This window comes from Monodon monoceros, unplaced genomic scaffold (genome assembly GCF_005190385.1).
Source record: "Monodon monoceros isolate NGI ecotype Baffin Bay Population unplaced genomic scaffold, NGI_Narwhal_1 Super_Scaffold_5, whole genome shotgun sequence".
Taxonomy (NCBI): domain Eukaryota; kingdom Metazoa; phylum Chordata; class Mammalia; order Artiodactyla; family Monodontidae; genus Monodon; species Monodon monoceros.
The window spans coordinates 110,962,216-110,979,447 of record NW_021703782.1 but is presented as its reverse complement, the minus strand read 5'-3'; the positions used below and the strand labels follow the sequence as shown (position 1 = coordinate 110,979,447).

General features: G+C 58.2%; 1 protein-coding gene across 3 annotated transcripts in view; it reads right to left on the bottom strand.

The window, feature by feature from the left end:
* Positions 1–17,232, bottom strand: part of VAV2 (vav guanine nucleotide exchange factor 2) — a 177,849-nt gene that overhangs the window by 125,395 nt on the left and 35,222 nt on the right. For all 3 annotated transcript variants that reach the window (XM_029202502.1, XM_029202500.1, XM_029202501.1), the window contains exon 2: positions 11,844–11,960. In XM_029202502.1, coding sequence (XP_029058335.1) covers positions 11,844–11,960 — 117 coding nt within the window. The remainder of the gene's footprint in view (positions 1–11,843; positions 11,961–17,232) is intronic.

Below are 17,232 nucleotides of genomic sequence, written 5' to 3'. Positions count from 1 at the left end.
AAATCAACCGCTAATTAATACAAATCTCCACGGAGCCCATCTGCCCAGACGTTCACGCTTCATGGAAATTAAGCCACGAGGACTGGACGTGAGGGTTGTCCTAACGACGTTTGCAGGTAGCACTTAGCCTGGGTGCGTCCCAGCGCTGGCAGGTTTAGTGGGCCAGGTAATGGCATGCAGGTGTGCTGACTGATGCCCGCAAGGCAGGACGGAACCATCGAGAGCTGCTGAGGGGCCCGGGCGCTGTCTGGTTTCAGACTGCTTTGCAGGCCCTGGAGGCTTCTCTACCCCGTTCCTGGGAGGCGGCGGGACAGCCCCAGCCCGCCCTACCTGGCTGAGCTGGGGGGAGAAGAACGTCCACCCTTGGCTCTGACCCAGCTGTGACCCCAGAAGTGTCTACCTGCCTGGGTTTCCCACCCAGGGAAGGGGCCTGATACTCAGTGCTGGGGAAGCACGTGTGCCTAGTGCCCTGGTGGCCTGGTAGGGAGAGTACTGGGGTAGAGGGAGCTTTGGAAGGTGGGGTTCTGGGAACAGGGGAGAGTTAGGCTGGACTGGGCAGACCCTGGGCATTCTGTGAACATTTCACCAACTGCCCATCAGCAAGTGGCATGTGGCTGCCCCTCCCACAGAGGCCCTGTCCTAAAAGCTGAGCATCTGTCCTCCCTCAAATATATGGTCAAATGAAAAGGGAAAAAACAAGCCAAAAATATGATTAAAAGATGAGCAAAGACTTGAATGAACATTTCTCCAGAGGAGGTACACAGATGGCCAATAAGCACATGAAAGGATGCCCGTCATCACCGATCACTAGGGAATGCAAATCAAAACCACAATGAGAGACCACGTCACACCCATTAGGGGGGCTATTATCAAACACACACACACACACACACACACACACACACACACACAGAAGATAACAAGTGTTGGTGAGAAGGTGGAGAAATCGGAACCTTGTGCGCTGTCGGTGGGATGTAACATGGTTCAGAAGCTGTGGAAACCATTACGCTGGTGCCTCAAAAAAATGTAACACAAAACCACCATCTGATCTGGTAATTCCACTTCTGGGTATATAATCGAATGAAATGAAAGCAGGAACTCAAAAAGATATTTGCACACCTGTGTTCATAGCATGACTGACAATACCCCCCAGACTCACCTGACCCACAGATCTCATTTGTAAACAAACCCCACATTCCGCAAGGCCTGCCCGAGAGCCTGGATCCATACACGTGAGACTGGAGACCAATCTTCTCCCACGCTTCCCCTCAAGAGCGAGAGCCACCAGGCTGGGGGTGGGGCATCTCCTCTTTGGACCGAGCACGGGCTTCACTCCATAGCGAGGGTGCTCGGCCTTCTGGGTCCCAGAGCCTTGGAAGGTGAGAGGGCTGCAGGTGTAGGAATCCAAGAATAAAAGTGGCGAACAAAGCTTTGCACACGCACGGGCACAGCAGCCGTGCTCACAACAGCCAAGACGCAGCAACTGCCCAAAGGCCCAGCAACGGGTGATGGATCAACACGATCTGGTCCAGCCTTACAATGGAATACTACCCAGCCTGAGAAAGGAAGGGAATCCTGACACACGCTACAGCGTCGATGAACTTGAACACATTACGCTGAGTGAAAGAAGCCCGAACAGAAACTAAAGGCCACATCCCGTGTGATTGTGTCTATGTGAAATGTCCAGAATGGGCAAATCTGTAGACATAGAGATTAGTGGTTGCCAGGGGCTGGGGGATGGGAGAGGAGGAACTGGGGTTTCCTTTGGAACTCTGATCAAAAAGTTCCGGAACAAGACAATGGTGATGGCTACACGGCACTGTAAATATACGGAATGCCACTGAAATGTATGCTTTAAAATGGTTAAAAAGGTAAATTTCACATTAGGTCCATTTTATCACAATAATTTTTCTGAAAGAACCGCAGTCAAAAAGGACGATGCAGGATGAATACTCCAGGGCTCCAGCCGAGACTCCCTAACCGGCATGTCAGGTGGTTGAACCAGCACCCTTGCTGGTGCGGACCTGGGGTAAATGGGCAGAGGTCTGAACCACAGCGGGGTCTCTCCCCCAACAAGGTCACAGCCACACACCTTGTGATTCAGAGGCACTGCCCATAAACCCCGAAGGCCTGACCGGCCACAGACCCCCACCTGCCACGTGCTATTCGAAGAAGCAGTATTCCTTGGGAAAGGCCTTCCAGGATGCCAAGAAAGAACACTTTGTTACAATTAATTATTTACATCTTGTTTTTTTTCTTCTTTTTTTTCTTGGTCTCATTCGGCTTCTTTGCTGCAAACATCAAGTTGTCAGGCTTCAACAGAAACAATCTCTTGGGGCGCTAGGGAGAAACAATTAGCCAATTAAAATTTAATTAACTGTGGACACAGACCAAAAAAAAAAAAAAAAAACAGCATGCATGAGTGATGCCAGGACTAGTTGAGAAAATTCGAGCTCCCAGCCCCCTTGGGTGGGGCCCTCAGGGTACAAGTCACGGATGGGAGTGAACCACGAGGTGTGCAGCTTACCCGACACCCACAGGGACCAGAAAGGCCCCCCCAACAACCACCGCTAAGAGGTCAGCCAGCCAGTCCAACCCTCTGTTCACAGATGCGGAAACTGAGGCCAGAGAGGAGCACAGGGGCCTGCCCACGTGCCAGGAGGTGCAGCGGCCGAAGCAGGGCTTGGACGCAACGCTCCTAACCCCCCACCCCAACTTCTCCATTGCACGTGTCTGCTGCCACCATAGGCACCCAAGTCCCCTCTCCCCAGGAATGATCCTAAGTGAGAAAGGAGTCGATGGGTAGGACTCGCCCACCAAGGATCACGGAGACACCTCCCTGGCCATCAGCTCCTCCCTGAACCCCTTCCAGGGGTAGAGGGGCCAAAACAAAGGCCCAGAGGCTCCCGGGCCTCACACACAAGACCTGCCCATCTCCCACAGGGCGGTGGACCCAGATCACTCACAGCTCTTCAGACCTTCAGGGGCTCAACCACCAGAATGGAAACTTCCGGGGCTCCCCTGGTGGCGCAGTGGTTAAGAATCTGCCTGCCAATGCAGGGGACACGGGTTCAAGCCCTGGTCGGGGAACTTGATCCCACATGCCGCGCAGCAACTAAGCCCGTGGGTCACAACTACTGAGCCTGTGCTCTAGAGCTCGCGAGCCACAACTACTGAGCCCACGAGCCACAACTACTGAAGCCTGGGCGCCTAGAGCCCGTGCTCCGCAACAAGAGAAGCCACCGCGATGAGAAGCCCGCGCACCGCAACGAAGAGTAGCCCCCGCTCGCCGCAACTAGAGAAAGCCCGCGCGCAGCAACCAAGACCCAACGCAGCCAAAAATAAATAAATTTATAAAACAAAAAACGAGACTTTCCCAACCCTTGTCCACTATGCGGGCGATGACGGCCAGGAAGCAGAGAGAAAACCACTCCCAGCACCAGTGAGGAAACGTGGGGTCAGCATCTGAACAGCTTATTTGACTCTGCGTGTGCCTGCACGCGTGTGTACACACGTGTGCCCGGTGGTGAGTTCCTCTGAAAGCGGACGGGCTAAAAACATCCTGAAATGACAACCCTCAGTTAAAAGGAGGAAACGTTTTCAAGCAGAAGCTTGGAAAGCCTCAGCCAAAAGGCCTGCAGGTGGCTCTGCGGGGCCTGGAGGCCGCGCCCGCCCCTCGGCAGCTGCATTTTAGTATTTTAATCGGTAATTAGCGCCGCGTGCATGCTGAGGACGCCAGCCTGGATCGCCTCCTGACGACATCGGGGCGGGGGTGCTGATGAACTCGCTGCAGCCTGGGCATCGGCAGCAGACAGGCCGCAGGTGAGCGCATGAACTAACGCCAGGGAAACGAGCGAACACGGGGAGGCCCGGGCGAGGAGATCGGGCTGTCGGATGGATGCCCCGAGGCTGCCTGCTCCTTCCCTGAGCAGAGCCCGGGAGCTGCCTGCATTCATCGGGGAGGAACTGACATCTCGATCTCCAACGCAGGGCAGTGGGGCGAGGGTGGCGGGTGAGGTTGGCACTCCAGGCACAGCGGGATGGGCTGTCGGCCACCCCCCTGCCCCGCTGCCAAGGCCACCGCCACCAGCTCCGCGCGGGCTGGTACAACGAGGGCACCACCCCCGGGACTCACGCACGCAGACAGGCAGCCGCACCGTCTCAAATCTTCCTCCAGCAGCTGAGACGGGGCCCATCTGCAGACCCATTTTACAGATGGGAAAACTACAGCCCCCAGGGGTGAGGAGACCTGTGTGGGTCAAGCCCACTCCCCAGCGTCACACTCTGTCCCAAGCCCCCGAAGGTGCCTCAATGGGTCCACTTTTACCTGGCTTCCAGAAGCATCGGCACTCTCAAGGAGTCCGGGGGTGAGTGTCTGCCGGAGGGGCCGGGGCAAGAGAAGGGGTCATGGCAATAGCGGGACAGATGGGAGGTCTGGCAAAGCAAACTGGTTTCCTCCAGTGTGCCAAATCCAGTAGACTGTCAGGGTCCTGGGGGGCGCGCAGAGGGGCTCGGTGGGAAGGTGCTGGGATCGATAAGTGATGCCTGCCCAGGGCTCTGCAGGGGGTGGCGGCATGTGCCAGGCGCTGCCATGCCAGGGCGACGGAGGAGGGCAAGGACAGGCTGATGATAAAAGAGGGTCCCAGGCAGAGAGGAAGAGTGGGACAGAGGGCCAGGAGGAAGGGCACCTCTCCCGCAGAGACAACCACCGAGGGGCCCTGGGGCCGGGTCAGCAGATCCAGGCTCTGGACGCAGCCAGAGCAGGTGGCAGCTGACCTGCGGACAGTCGGACGGACTGGGATGCTGGCGGACAGGGCCTGCTTCCCACATCCAGGACAGCTGTGACCAGCCTGCCCACCACCAGGGCCCTCAGGCAGCCCGTGAGGCCCCAGCCCTAGCCCCCGCCTCCTAGAGCCCTGATTCCAGGGAGGTGGGTTTCCTCAGCTGTTACGGACCCCTCGTTTCAAACTGTGCTTTTAACCTCTTCAGAACACTTCCTGTAAGCGAGATGTCAGGCACAATACGGAAGAGGAGACAGAAAAAAGTGGGCTCACTCTGACTCAGCGAGGCCCTGCCTTCCGCCTCCTCCTGGCCTCCAGAGACAGGCCCAGACGGCTTAATCCGCCGCAGGAGGGGATGCACCTCCTCGTGCCCTTTAAAAAGCCGAGGGTCAGAGCTTCCCCGGCGGCGCAGCGGTTGAGAGTCCGCCTGCCGATGCAGGGCACGCGGGTTCGTGCCCCGGTCCGGGAGGATCCCACGTGCCGCGGAGCGGCCGGGCCCGTGAGCCATGGCCGCTGAGCCTGTGCTCCGCAACGGGAGAGGCCACAACAGTGAGTAGGCCCGCGTACCGCAAAAAAAAAAGAAAAAAGGCTGATGGTCAGCCCTCCCCTCCTGAGTCAGGCCTCCTGTGGCCTCTCCCCAGACAGCCCTGCCAGCCTCCACGCTGCCTCCCGGCCCCCATATCGCCCTCCTGGCCTCCACACTGGCCCCACATTAGCTTCCCAGCCGCCCCCTGCAGATGGCAGAATTCCACAGAGCTGACCACTCCTTGCCCCTGCAAACAGTTGCCTCGCTTGGCAGAGGGAAGGGGCACGGCAGAACGCAGAACTCGGCCTCCGCCATCCACAGGACCCGAATCGACCCCCCAGTTCCACCACTGCCGCGGGACACAAGCGAGACGCAGCCTCTCTCTGGGCCTCGGTTTCCTTCCTCACTTCCTGAGGCCCCTGAAGACGGCAGGAGCTCACAGATGCAAAGATCTGGGCACACAGCGCACCGGGCTCCGCAGGAGGCGGGAAGCACGGGAGGGGTGCCGGCGGGAGGGCTCCCGGCAGGGCCGGCACTTGGGGGAAACACTGCGCGCCCCACCTCGTGCACTGACTTAAGGAGAGACCTGTTGTCCGCCCCCAGCCATGCTGAGGGCCAGGTTTAACCGCTTCGGAAGTTTCTGAGCCCAGCAAAATGTTTTCCTGGATAATAAATAGGAGAATTCAACCCGTTTACTAGAGGGTGTGCTCTGCTCTTGAACTCAGATGAGAGAAACAGCCTCGCAGACCTTCCTCCCGGGTTGTTAATCCCACTCAAAACGGGGGGCCAAAGTGAGCCGAGCTGACCAGGTAGGGCTGCATGTCCAGGGCGGCCCAGGCTGGGGACACGCAGGGGATCGGGCCCCCGACGTGGGCGATGGGGGCCCCCCCCCCGGGCCCGCCTGGGCCTCCTGACCCACCGAGGGCACCAGGGCCTTCTGCGAAATGCCTCACCCTCACCCCGTCGCCACCAACAGCTTCCCGGCTCCTCCAGTAAGATCCACAGACTCACGCAAAGACAGATTGGTGCACTGCCACCCATCCCAGGTTGGATTCTAGGCACCAGAAGAGAGCATGAACGTCCCTACAGCCAGGCAGCCCGTGGTCCGGTCAGGGCACTGTGACCCGCAGCCCTGGTAAGGAAGGAAACTGCTTAGACGGTGGATAGCACCGGGCCCGGGGGCATCCCCGCCATTTTAAGTAGCGCGATTTGAACCAAGGCCCCAGGAGGTGAGGGTGGTGGCCCTGCAGTGTGGTGAGAGCCTTGCAGGTCGAGGGGCAGCCTGCAGGAAGGCCCGCGATGAGAACGAGTGAGTGAGTGAACTGGCAGGAAACCGGGAGCGGGTCCCAGGAAAGACGGCCCAGGACCACTCAGAGCCAGAGGCCGGCCATGGCCTCCTGGAGGCTGGGGTCCACCCCCTGGGCCTCCGCTCCCTCCTCCCTCCCTGCCTGATGCCCACCCAGAGGACAGACTCGCCTCCTACAAAGCTTTCTCAGTTCCACCCCTGGCTTCACGGTGCAAGTAAACACGCCCAGTAGGTGGCTGGTCCACAAAGGATTATAACAAAGATGATGGTGAAATCTCCATCTGTTCACTGACCACCGGGTGCCAGTCCACACGAAGAGCTGTCCGTAACACAGCGCCCGTGGGGCGCCGATCAACGGGGGAGAGCTGGTACGACCATTCGCATCTTCCAGATGCGGAAATGAGGTTCCGGGAAAGTCGCCAGCCCAGGGTCACTGCCTGGACCGACCCCAGCAGCAATGCCAGGCGGGACCAGACGTGTTGGCAAAGCCACCACTTCACCGCCCTACTTAGGAGGCTCACAGCGAGGAGACGAGGCTGTGCTTCCACGGTGACTTTTATCCACAATCCCTGGGACCAAGACACCAGAAGAAAGCCACAAAAACCCTGCAGCCTCACCAGGATCCTCCGTCCAAAACTGCCAACCAGATTCCACGCTAAGGCACCCCGGGAAGACCCAGCCCATCCCAGCCGCCCACTCGGCCTTCCCGCGCTCCTTCCCTTCCTGGGCCCTGTGCATCTGACGGACGCCCAGAACAGGACTCGAGGGAACGCGAGAAGGAGCCGTCAAGGAGGGAGCAGGGCCCGGGTCTCAGCAGCAAGCCCCACCGGCTGACGCTCTCCACACCAGGCGGCTTGGCCTTTAGCTCCCATCTCGGGCCCTTCGCTCAAACCTTCCCTGACGGGACTGGTTTGAGCAGAAACCTAATACCTTTAATGCGACCATTCGGGAAAATACCAGGGACAGGGGCCAAAAAAAAAAAAAAAAAAGACTTCCGGAACCAACTTTCTGGATCCCTCAGCGCCTGCTGGAGCTCGCCGGATGGGTGAGCAGAGGGACAAATTACTAGTAAAAGTGATAAGACCCGTATGTTTGCTTCCTGGCCGAGGCCGCGTAACACTACCGCACCCTGGAGTCACGTCCTCGTTCTATCCCTGCAGAAGCGAAAGCTCAGAGAGTCCAAGTACCCGCAGAGCGCGATCCACACTGGGTCTAACCGACAGGAAGCCCCCCTCCCCGCCGCCCACCCCCTCCATCGCCGTGCTCTGGATGGATGAGAAGGCTGGCTGCACCCGGGGACCCGCAGCCCTCCAGCGTCTCCGGGGGTCCACCTGCCTGCCGCGGGCCGGGAAGCAGAGGGAGCCCAGTCGGCATGAGCTGCCCCTCCCAGCGCTCCTCCCAGGGTCAGGAAACACCTTCTGGAATTTCATGCACCCCAAAACATCAGCTCCTCTCCAGGGGCCAGGGGCCAGGGGGCGGGCGGGGGACCCTGCTGGTTCTGGAAACAGGAAGAATATGCCAGCGCATCAGCCCAACTCCGCTCGGTGGCTTCCTGGGAAGAGGGCTGATCACTCCCCTACAACGGGGGGCTTTTGCTGCAGCCGAGCTCACACTGCACGTGACCCGCTCCGCACCCACACGGCAGAGGAAGGGCTCCGGGGTCACGGCCACACGGCGGGCCAGCACGGCCAGCTCCAGGGGCAGAGTTCAGAGCCTTCACTTTCCCACCCCTTTTTTCTACCGTGACCTGCACAACGGCTCATCTGGGTGACCCTCGGAAGGCAAAGGTCATGCAAGTCTCTCTGTTTGATCTCTGCCATAGTAAGTGTTTAATAAATTCTTGGTCAATTGAATGCTTAACGGGTAGATGGGTGGAAGGACCAAGGAGTGAATGCCTTTTCGCTTCTCAAGGAATGACTCCAATTTGAGAGACTTGGGAAGCTGAGAGGTAGCTGTTTAGTAAAAGAACACCACCACCCAGAACCCAGACAGGACCTGAATGCTACAAGCCTCCTTCAATAATAGCAAAGAAAAAAAAAAAAAAGACCTGGAAATTTCTAAACCAGCCTAAGAATAAGTAGCCAGCTATCCCATAAGGATTCTTTCTGCTCCTGAATCCTATGTAAGTGGAGGACGCCCAGGCAAAAAGTGCAAAAGAAACCTTAAAGCCCTGCTCCCACCCACCCCCACGAGAGACCACAGCCACCCCCAAGCCCTTTCCCAACCAGGCAAGAATCGGCCTCAGTGTCACTGTCAACACAGGCTCCAGGTAATTCCGGTCAGCAGAGACTGGACTCGGCCCTACTGATCGATCCTTCTGCCCGCGCCGGGCTGGTGGTGGCAGTAAGGGGACAGCAGAACAAGCATCACATCTTCATGGTCTGACATCACTGAGCACCGCCAGGCACATCTGGACTAGCCTCGGCGTCCCCACTGGATGGGGCTCCTGGAGGGCAAAAGGCAAATCTGGCCCGCGGGAATCTGGGCGAGTGTCTGCTGTCTCTGTGCTCGGAGCCAACTCTCACATGGTGACGGCCTTCCCAAGCCCATCCCAGGAAGTCACACCTGAGTGAGGGGCCCGACCTCCCCAGACCTGCTCCCGTCCTGCAGTCTGGAGCCCCAGCTCTACCTGCCCGTCCACAACTGCCCTGGGGCGGGGACAGTCCCCAAACGGGACCAGGGCAGGCAGCGGTGCAGCGGGGAGGAGCCGGGGTCTTGCTTACGTGCGTGCTTTCCAGGGGATCCTGTCCCCGGACGTCGGGGGGACGAGCCGAGCAAAGCAGGCTCTGGTCAGTGGCTCCCACGTGGGTAGAAGCTCCTCTCGGCACCCCAGCCTCTGCTGGCCCCACGTCAAACTCAGCTCAGGCTGCTGACCACGGGTTTACCACGCTCAGAAAACTAGGCAGGTAAGTGGGAGAGCAGTACACGGATGCTCAGCCAGACAGACACAGGGAGGACGGCGGGAGGGCCAGGCTGGGCTCCGGAAGTCTGCGCGAATAAAACGATGCAGAGAAACTAAGAGAGGGGAAGCTGCCACCAACCTGTGCTGGTCACTAAACCTGGGGGCAGCACCGCCGTTTAATGAGCACCTACTATGGGCCGGGCACCAGGCAGAGGGCTCCCCGGCCCACGTGGTCCTTGGCAAACCGAGGTGGGTCAGAGTCACTGCCAGTAAGTGGACCCAGGTTGTGAACCAGGTCTGTCGGAGTCGACGTGAAGGGCAGGAACGGAACCAGGGCAGCCCTGCCCTTCCCAGAGCCTCGGGTCTCCCTGCAGGACGTGAGGCTGAGCCCAGGCCCCTCGGCTCCTGCGTTGCATTCCTGGCCCCCACACCGTGACTCACAGTCGAGATCCCCTGCCCACTCCTGGCCTGCCCCGAGCGGCCCCTCTGCAGGCAGCTGGCACGCCCCGCCGGGGCCAAACCACCCCACTGGAGCCGCTGACGACCATAAGGGGTGCCCCCTTTCACAGTGTTCGGCCATGGCTGGCAGCTCACGTGATGAGAGTCAAATCCAAATTTATGTACGTGTTACATGACTGCACTCGGCTCAAGTAAAGTGATGAGCACCTACTACAGACCGGGCGCTCTGTGTGTCACAGCTGGCCAAGAAATGGGTTTGGCCAGGGCTGATCCTGTCTTTTCCTCTATGCAATTATTTTAAATACCAGTTGTGTGTATCAGTGTTTGTGCGTGTGTCCGTGTGTGTGTGTGTATGTGTTCCGAAGGCCGTTCCCCAAAGTCCAGAGCCACTGGCTTCTCCCCTGCCCAGGGCACACTGCTGGTCACAAGGAGAAATAAGAACAGGAGAGAGGTTCTAAGCCATCTATAAAGCAAGACTGTGAAAACTGAGAAAAGCCCGCTTATGGGAAAGGACACCAGCACAGCTCCATGCAAGCTCCCAAGGCTCCTGCCCCAGCAGACACACCCCCAGGCAGAGGGGAAGAAGGTGGCCTCAGAGTCCTGGGCAAGTGCCCTACAGCCAGAGGGACTTGGGTGAGTCATTTAAGAGAGGAAGAGAAACCTCTAAGAGCTGAGTGCTGACACTAAGAGACAGGCTCTTGAACAGGTCCTGGAATCTCATTTCTAGAGAATTTCAGAACTAAAGAAGAGGACCGTCAGGCCCAGGTGGTTTATGGGAAACTCCTAGTCATTGATGCTAATTTGACACTTTACAGCACTTCAAATAAGGGCTCTTCTTGGAACTGACTCCTCAGCATTTGCAAGTGCAAATACAAAACTCCCCTCGCGTTTCATAAACCACGTATTCACAAAACTCGTCCGCAAACACCAGGTCCCTTACGATAACGGTCCTCAGATAAAGCAGGCAATAAATATCTCTGATATTTCCCACCAGCAGGTGGAAATGGCCCCGGGTAGTCCTGGGCCGGCAGCAGAGGGAAGGGCCCTCCAAGAGCACGCAGGAACTCAGGAACAGCTGGGCCACAGGGCGGCAAAGAGCCAGGCCTGATTCAAGCCCTCGGCCCCTGATCCATCAACAAGGTATCACATCCTGACCCCATCTTTTAAAATGAGGGACCTTGGAACTGTTGGCTTCCAGATGGAACGTGACACCCTGCTTTGACACTCTGAACACAGGCTCACCAGGAAGCCGCAACGAGCCATACCCTCACCTGGCCTTTTGCACCTACCTGCCCCGCCTCAGGTTCCCTTCACCTGTGCCAGCAGGACTCCCAGACAGCTGCCAGGGACACTTTCTGAGAACACGGGGAGACTTCCCGGGTTATCTGCCACGGACCCAGGGAATCACCTCCAGGGACCAGGGAGTTCAGGTAATCCCACCCCCGCCTTGCCCGACACCTGCTCAGAGCCAGACGGCCCTGCTTGTTTCAGTATAATCTTGACGGCTCCCTTCTCGGAGCGCCACAGTAAAAGCAGTACCTGCATCACCTCAGCTGACCCACGGAGCTGGTGCCCTTTCTCCCACAAAGAATGGGAGACTCGGGGCAGGAAGTAAATTCTTAGGGTCGCTCAGCTAGAAAGGCAGGGCCAGGGCTGCATCCCCGGTACTGGCCTCGTCCAGGCCCGGCTTTCCCCTCATCCTCCTGGATTCAGGATGCCTGACTTCACCCCGAGCAGCCTGAGAGGCGGGAGGGGCCGTCCTGCTGCCCCAGCCCCCGATGCACCCCCTCCTGTTTGTAACACAGCCAGGCCTGCACCTGCCCACCGGGCTCTGCGCGGAGGGGCCCATCCCGGAAAGAGGCCACTCACCTTCCCAAAGTCTCGGACATCGAAGAGGTCGAAGGGGTCAAACAGCTCGCTGTTCCTGAGTCCAAATTTGTCGTGGCAGACTTTAAGGAAGGTGCGAATGTTCTTCAAACACAGGAACTAGAGGAGAGAAGGGAAAATTACTCAACCTGCACGGTCTGTACGGGCAGTACCGCTAACAGCTGCAAACTCTGCCTCCGTGCGCCGACCTGGACCAGCGCTTCCCTGCTCGGAGAAGACACCACGGCCATCCCACTGGCCCTGGCCATTCCTGGCCATCTGCCCCGTGCCCCTGCCCAGGGATCCACACGTTTCAACTCCGACAATCACGGCTGGAACAAAATAGGCTGCTTTTCAGTCAGCAGGCACAGAGCGGGCACTCACACAAGTGCACACTGCCTTCCCCACACAGACGCAGCCCCCGTTACTTTACACATGACAAAGCCCTACAGCAGCCATGGGGACCCCTGGAGCAGCACATGCCAGACAGGCAGAGGGCCACTGGGAGCACAAAGGCCAGCATCAAAATCCCAGATCAGGGGCTTCCCTGGTGGCGCAGTGGTTGAGAGTCCGCCTGCCGATGCAGGGGACACGGGTTCGCGCCCCGGTCCGGGAAGATCCCACATGTCGCGGAGCGGCTGGGCCCGTGAGCCATGGCCGCTGAGCCTGCGCGTCCGGAGCCTGTGCTCCACAACGGGAGAGGCTACAACAGTGAGAGGCCCGCGTACCGCCAAAAAAAAAAAATATCCCAGATCCGCATCCACAGTACCTCCTCCACCCAGTAACCCAGAGTCTGAGCTCCCAGCTTGCAGCGGGCTTGGCAACACAATCGGAGGCATGCGGTGAGGGGGCAAACAGGGTCGCCAGCTTCAGTCCCCGTGGAAAAAGCTGGTAAAGACTTGGGGGCAGCAGGCAAGGTGGCCTGGAGCGCAGACCTTGCAGTCACAGGGCCCTGGGTTCGAATCCTGTCCAATGACTCTGGCGGGACCAGGGGAGAGTGGCTTCGGCTCCTGAGGCCTGGTTCCCTAACAGGACGTGCCTGGCTGGGTTAACTATCCACCCTGACGGCACAGACTGGGCATTAGGTAGGTGGGAGCCATCAGCCCACACAGTCCAGTTCGGCGTGGGCGTCCACGAGGTGAGGACCACGGTGCACACAGCTGAACGCTAACCCAGGGTTCAGACCAGTTGTCCCCATGGTAACCACTCACTAAGGGCCCAACAGCTCAAATTCAAGAGACCTGCAGAGAGCCTGGACTCCTCACCAGGAATTCAGACGAACAGACAGATTTAGATGAAGGATGAGTCAGAATCAGAAGCTACGCAGGCCCAGCGTAAACCAAGATGTGCTGAGAACGCCCACAGGGCACACGGCGCCCCAGCAGAGATGCGAATCTCCCCACCCAGGTGCACCCAGTGGGCATCACCCCCGGCTGGGGAGCACCCCCCTCATGGGGCCACTCCTCCCTCCTGGCTGGAGCTGGTCACTGGTCAGAGAAGACCCCAGCTTACATGCTTGTAGTATATTAACTATTCTCTATCTGTGTGTGTGGGTATCTGGGTGTGTATCTCTCTGCGTTTATCTTTGTGTATCAGGATATATCTGTGTTTGTATCACTGTGTGTTTATCTGTGTATCTCTGTGTGTTTGTGTGGTTCAGTGTGTATGTGTGTGTGTTTATCTGTGCGTATCAGGATGCATCTGTGTTTGTATCTCTGTATTTATCTGTGTGTATCTGTGTGTTTGTGTGTATATGTGTGTGTATCTCTGTATCAGTGTGTATCTGTTTATCTGTGTACGTCTGTGTGTGTGTGTATTTTTTCTGAGCATCTGAGAGTAAAATGCAGACGTGACCCCCTTCCCCCAAACATCTGAGCGTGTATTTCCTGAGAGCAAGAACACCCCCCTCCACAATCCCAGCACCAATGTCAAAATCAGGCAATTAACGTAGGTCCCACACCTTACCTCAACTAGAGACAGGACTCACATTTCTTCAATAGATAAAGATAAAGGACAGTCAAAACGTCCTGATAGAAAAAAATATATTCTGGCCCAGCATCCAATCTCGGCCCACACACGATTTTAGTCATCACGTCCCTTTTGTCTCCATGAACCTAGAAGAGCTTTCTCCAACAGAACTTTCTGGAAGGATGGAAATGTCCTGTGTGCGCCGTCCAGTAGGGCAGCACCAGGTACACGTGCCCGCTGAGCGCTTGAGATGTGGCCAGTCCAACTGAACAACTGCACTTTGTTTTAAAATAAATTTATTCATTATTTTTGGCTGCGTTGGGCCTTTGTTGCTGCGCGCGGGCTTTCTCTAGCTGCGGCGAGCAGGGGCTCCTCTTCGTTGCAGTGCGCGGGCCTCTCATTGCGGTGGCTTCTCTTGTTGCGGAGCACGGGCTCTCGGCGCATGGGCTCAGTAGTTGTGGCACGTGAGCTCAGTAGTTGTGGCTCGCGGGCTTAGGTGCTCCGCCGCATGTGGGATCTTCCCGGACCAGGGCTCAAACCCGTGTCCCCCTGCATCGGCAGGCGGATTCTTAACCGCTGAGCCACCAGGGAAGCCCAACAACTGCACTTTTAAGGTAACTGTATTCTAATGAATTTAAATTTAATAGCAAAACCGGCTACAGCTACTGGTTTGAACGTGTGGACCTAAAACACTCCAGTCTTTGTCTTCCTTGACCGGACATTTTTGAAGAAACACAAACACAAAAGGACAAATACTGCAGGATTTCCCTGACATGCGGGACCTAGGATAAGTAAATCCATGGAGACAGAAAGAGGGCGGAGGCTGGGGAGTTAGTGTTTAATGGGGACAGAGTTTCACTTTAGGAAGATGAACAAGTTCTGCCTGTTACACAGCACTGTCAATGTACTCAATGCCACTGAATCGTACGCTTAAAAACGGTTAAAAAGGTAAATTTGTTTGTTTGTCTGTTATTGGTGTTAACCTGTTTTATTGTGAAGCATAACACACACAATGGATCCCCAGAAGAAGAAGGTAGATTTGTGGTTTGGGCCGCACCCCGCCCCGTGGCATGTGGGATCTTCCTTCCCCAACCAGGGATCGAACCCGCGCCCCCTGCATTGGAAGCGCGGCACCTTAACCACCGGACCGCCAGGGAAGGCCCAATGGTAAATTTTATGTCTTGTATATTTCACCACCATAAAAAATTTTAATTCACAAAACAGACCCACAGGGAGGAGGCCACGTGACGACGGAAGTGGAGACTAAGGTGATGCTCCCAGGAGCCAAGGAACCACCAGGAACTGGGAGAGGGGCTGGGACACATTCTTCCACCAAGACCCCAAGAGACAGCCCACCCTGCGGTCACCTGGATCTCAGATGCCCAGAACCGCGACTTCAGCTGTTTCAACCCACCCCCACCCCCCACCCGGAGGAGGGGCCTGAACCAGAGCTGCGCCGGCCCCCTCAGCCCTGCAGCTCCAGACCCTCTTCCCGCCCGCCCTGCAGGCCCGGCTGCGGCGTCCAGCCGGCTCCAGCCTTTTCTACACCACTCGCCTCTGATTTCCACTAAGCCTCTATTTTAATTCCTCCTCAGCCTCCCGTTTTTAGAGTTAATTACACAGCTCCTAACCATAATGGCAGCCGGCAAGGCCAGGCTTCCCTTGGGGGCTCAGGCGGGGCAGGCGACCCGTGTGCACAGTGTCTGCCCAGCCTGGTCCCAACCCCAATGTGGCCACTCGGGCCCCTCACCTTCCAGAACCGCTCCCTGTGTGGTCTGGGCCCACCCCAGGCTGGCAGTGGACAACAGCCGCACAGACAGGCTCAGACCGCAGGGCAAGGGGCACGGCAGGACTGGGAGAAAGCACCCGGGCCGGCAGCGGTCCACGGGTGCCTGTGCGCTTGGCGCTGCGCTGCAGCCTCTGCCCTCCCTCCAGGAATTCACCCCATTTCACAGGTAAGGTAACTGACGCCCAGGCAGCGGAGAACTTTGGCTCCAGATTAGAAGGTGGCCAAGCCAAGAGTTGAACCCACGTGTGCTTCCAGAGCGGTGACGGCCCTTTGAGAGGATGGGGCCTACCTCCAGGATGCCCTGAGTCCTGGGTCCCCCTTGTCCGGTGTGCTTACCAACAGCATCCCTTTCATTCCCATAAGTGGCCCCGTTTGAATAAGGGATATGGTCACCGTCTCCCTCATTGGACAATTAGGGAAAGTGAGGCCCAGAGACTCACCTTCCTCCAGTCCCCTCCTTCCCCACCACCCCTGGGCTGGGAGGGTGCGTCGTCGGAGCCTGGCCAATCAGAGCCACGTGGTCCCTCACTCCCAGCAGAATCGGCTTCTGATTCTGGGACAGAGGCTCCTGAGGGGTGAGGGTGAGGGGACCAGGGCTGAAGCGGCTGCAGGCACGTCTCAGCCACAGGCTGGGTGACAGTGGGCGAGGTCAGCGGCCAGCGTGAAGCCTGAAGCTGCCCCCCCTTGTCTTGTGGCCAGAGAAGGCCTGACAGCCGGCCGTGTCCCTGTGGCTTCAGGGGTAAGTGGCATTCTTCTGTCTCCTCGGCCGGTGGGGCCCTCTATGAAGGGCGGCCCCAATAAGGGTCTGTCCCGGGAAAACTGGCCCCTTGACAAGCGGCCCAGACCGGAGGCAGCGCCGTTGTATTGGTTGAGGGCATCCTGTGGGGCGTGGGCTCCCCCAGCCCCAGACACGGGGCGGAGGCGGGTGGGGGGGGGGGCCAAGCAATCCCTCACTGAGGCCTGGCCACTGTGCCGAGAGGCGGGACCGCCTATGTCCTCTAGTCCCAGGCCCTTTTCAGCCTCCTCCGACCTGATCAGGCTGAAATCAGATTGGCGTGAGGGCACAGGCTCCACGGGCCGCCGCCCACCTCCCCAGGCGCAGCCGGACAGGACAGCCCAGGCCTGCTGTTCACTGTCACCTGTCACTTAGCTGTTCCCAGGCCCCAGCGCGGGGATCCTGGACGTGATAGGCAGAGCAGGGTCCTGAGAGCCAGGGGCCGTGTCTGAGCCTCGTGGCCCCCGTGCACCCTCGAGGGGCGGGGGCGGGGGCGGGGGGGGTACTTCCTGGCCAGGCTCAAGCGGCTCCACTACGGCCTCCTAGTGGTCAACCCACTGATCATGGAGACACCGCCAGGGACAGCCCCACCCTGTGGAGGAGACACAGAGGCCCTTCCCCACTGGGCGGGCAGCCTTCAGGCCACGAGGGCCCCTCCTGTTACACCCCCGCCCAGGCTTGTTGTCCCCCAGGCAGTACTGGGACGGGGCCCCCAGAGCTCACGTCCACTGCTCACGCACCTCAGCACTGAGAGGCTGGTGCAAAAGGGGGAACTGAGGCACCGGGTGCTGAAGCCACTTGCGTGAGGTCACATGGCAGCAGGGAGCCCGGGATTTGTGGTTTGAATGCAGGTGGCCAGG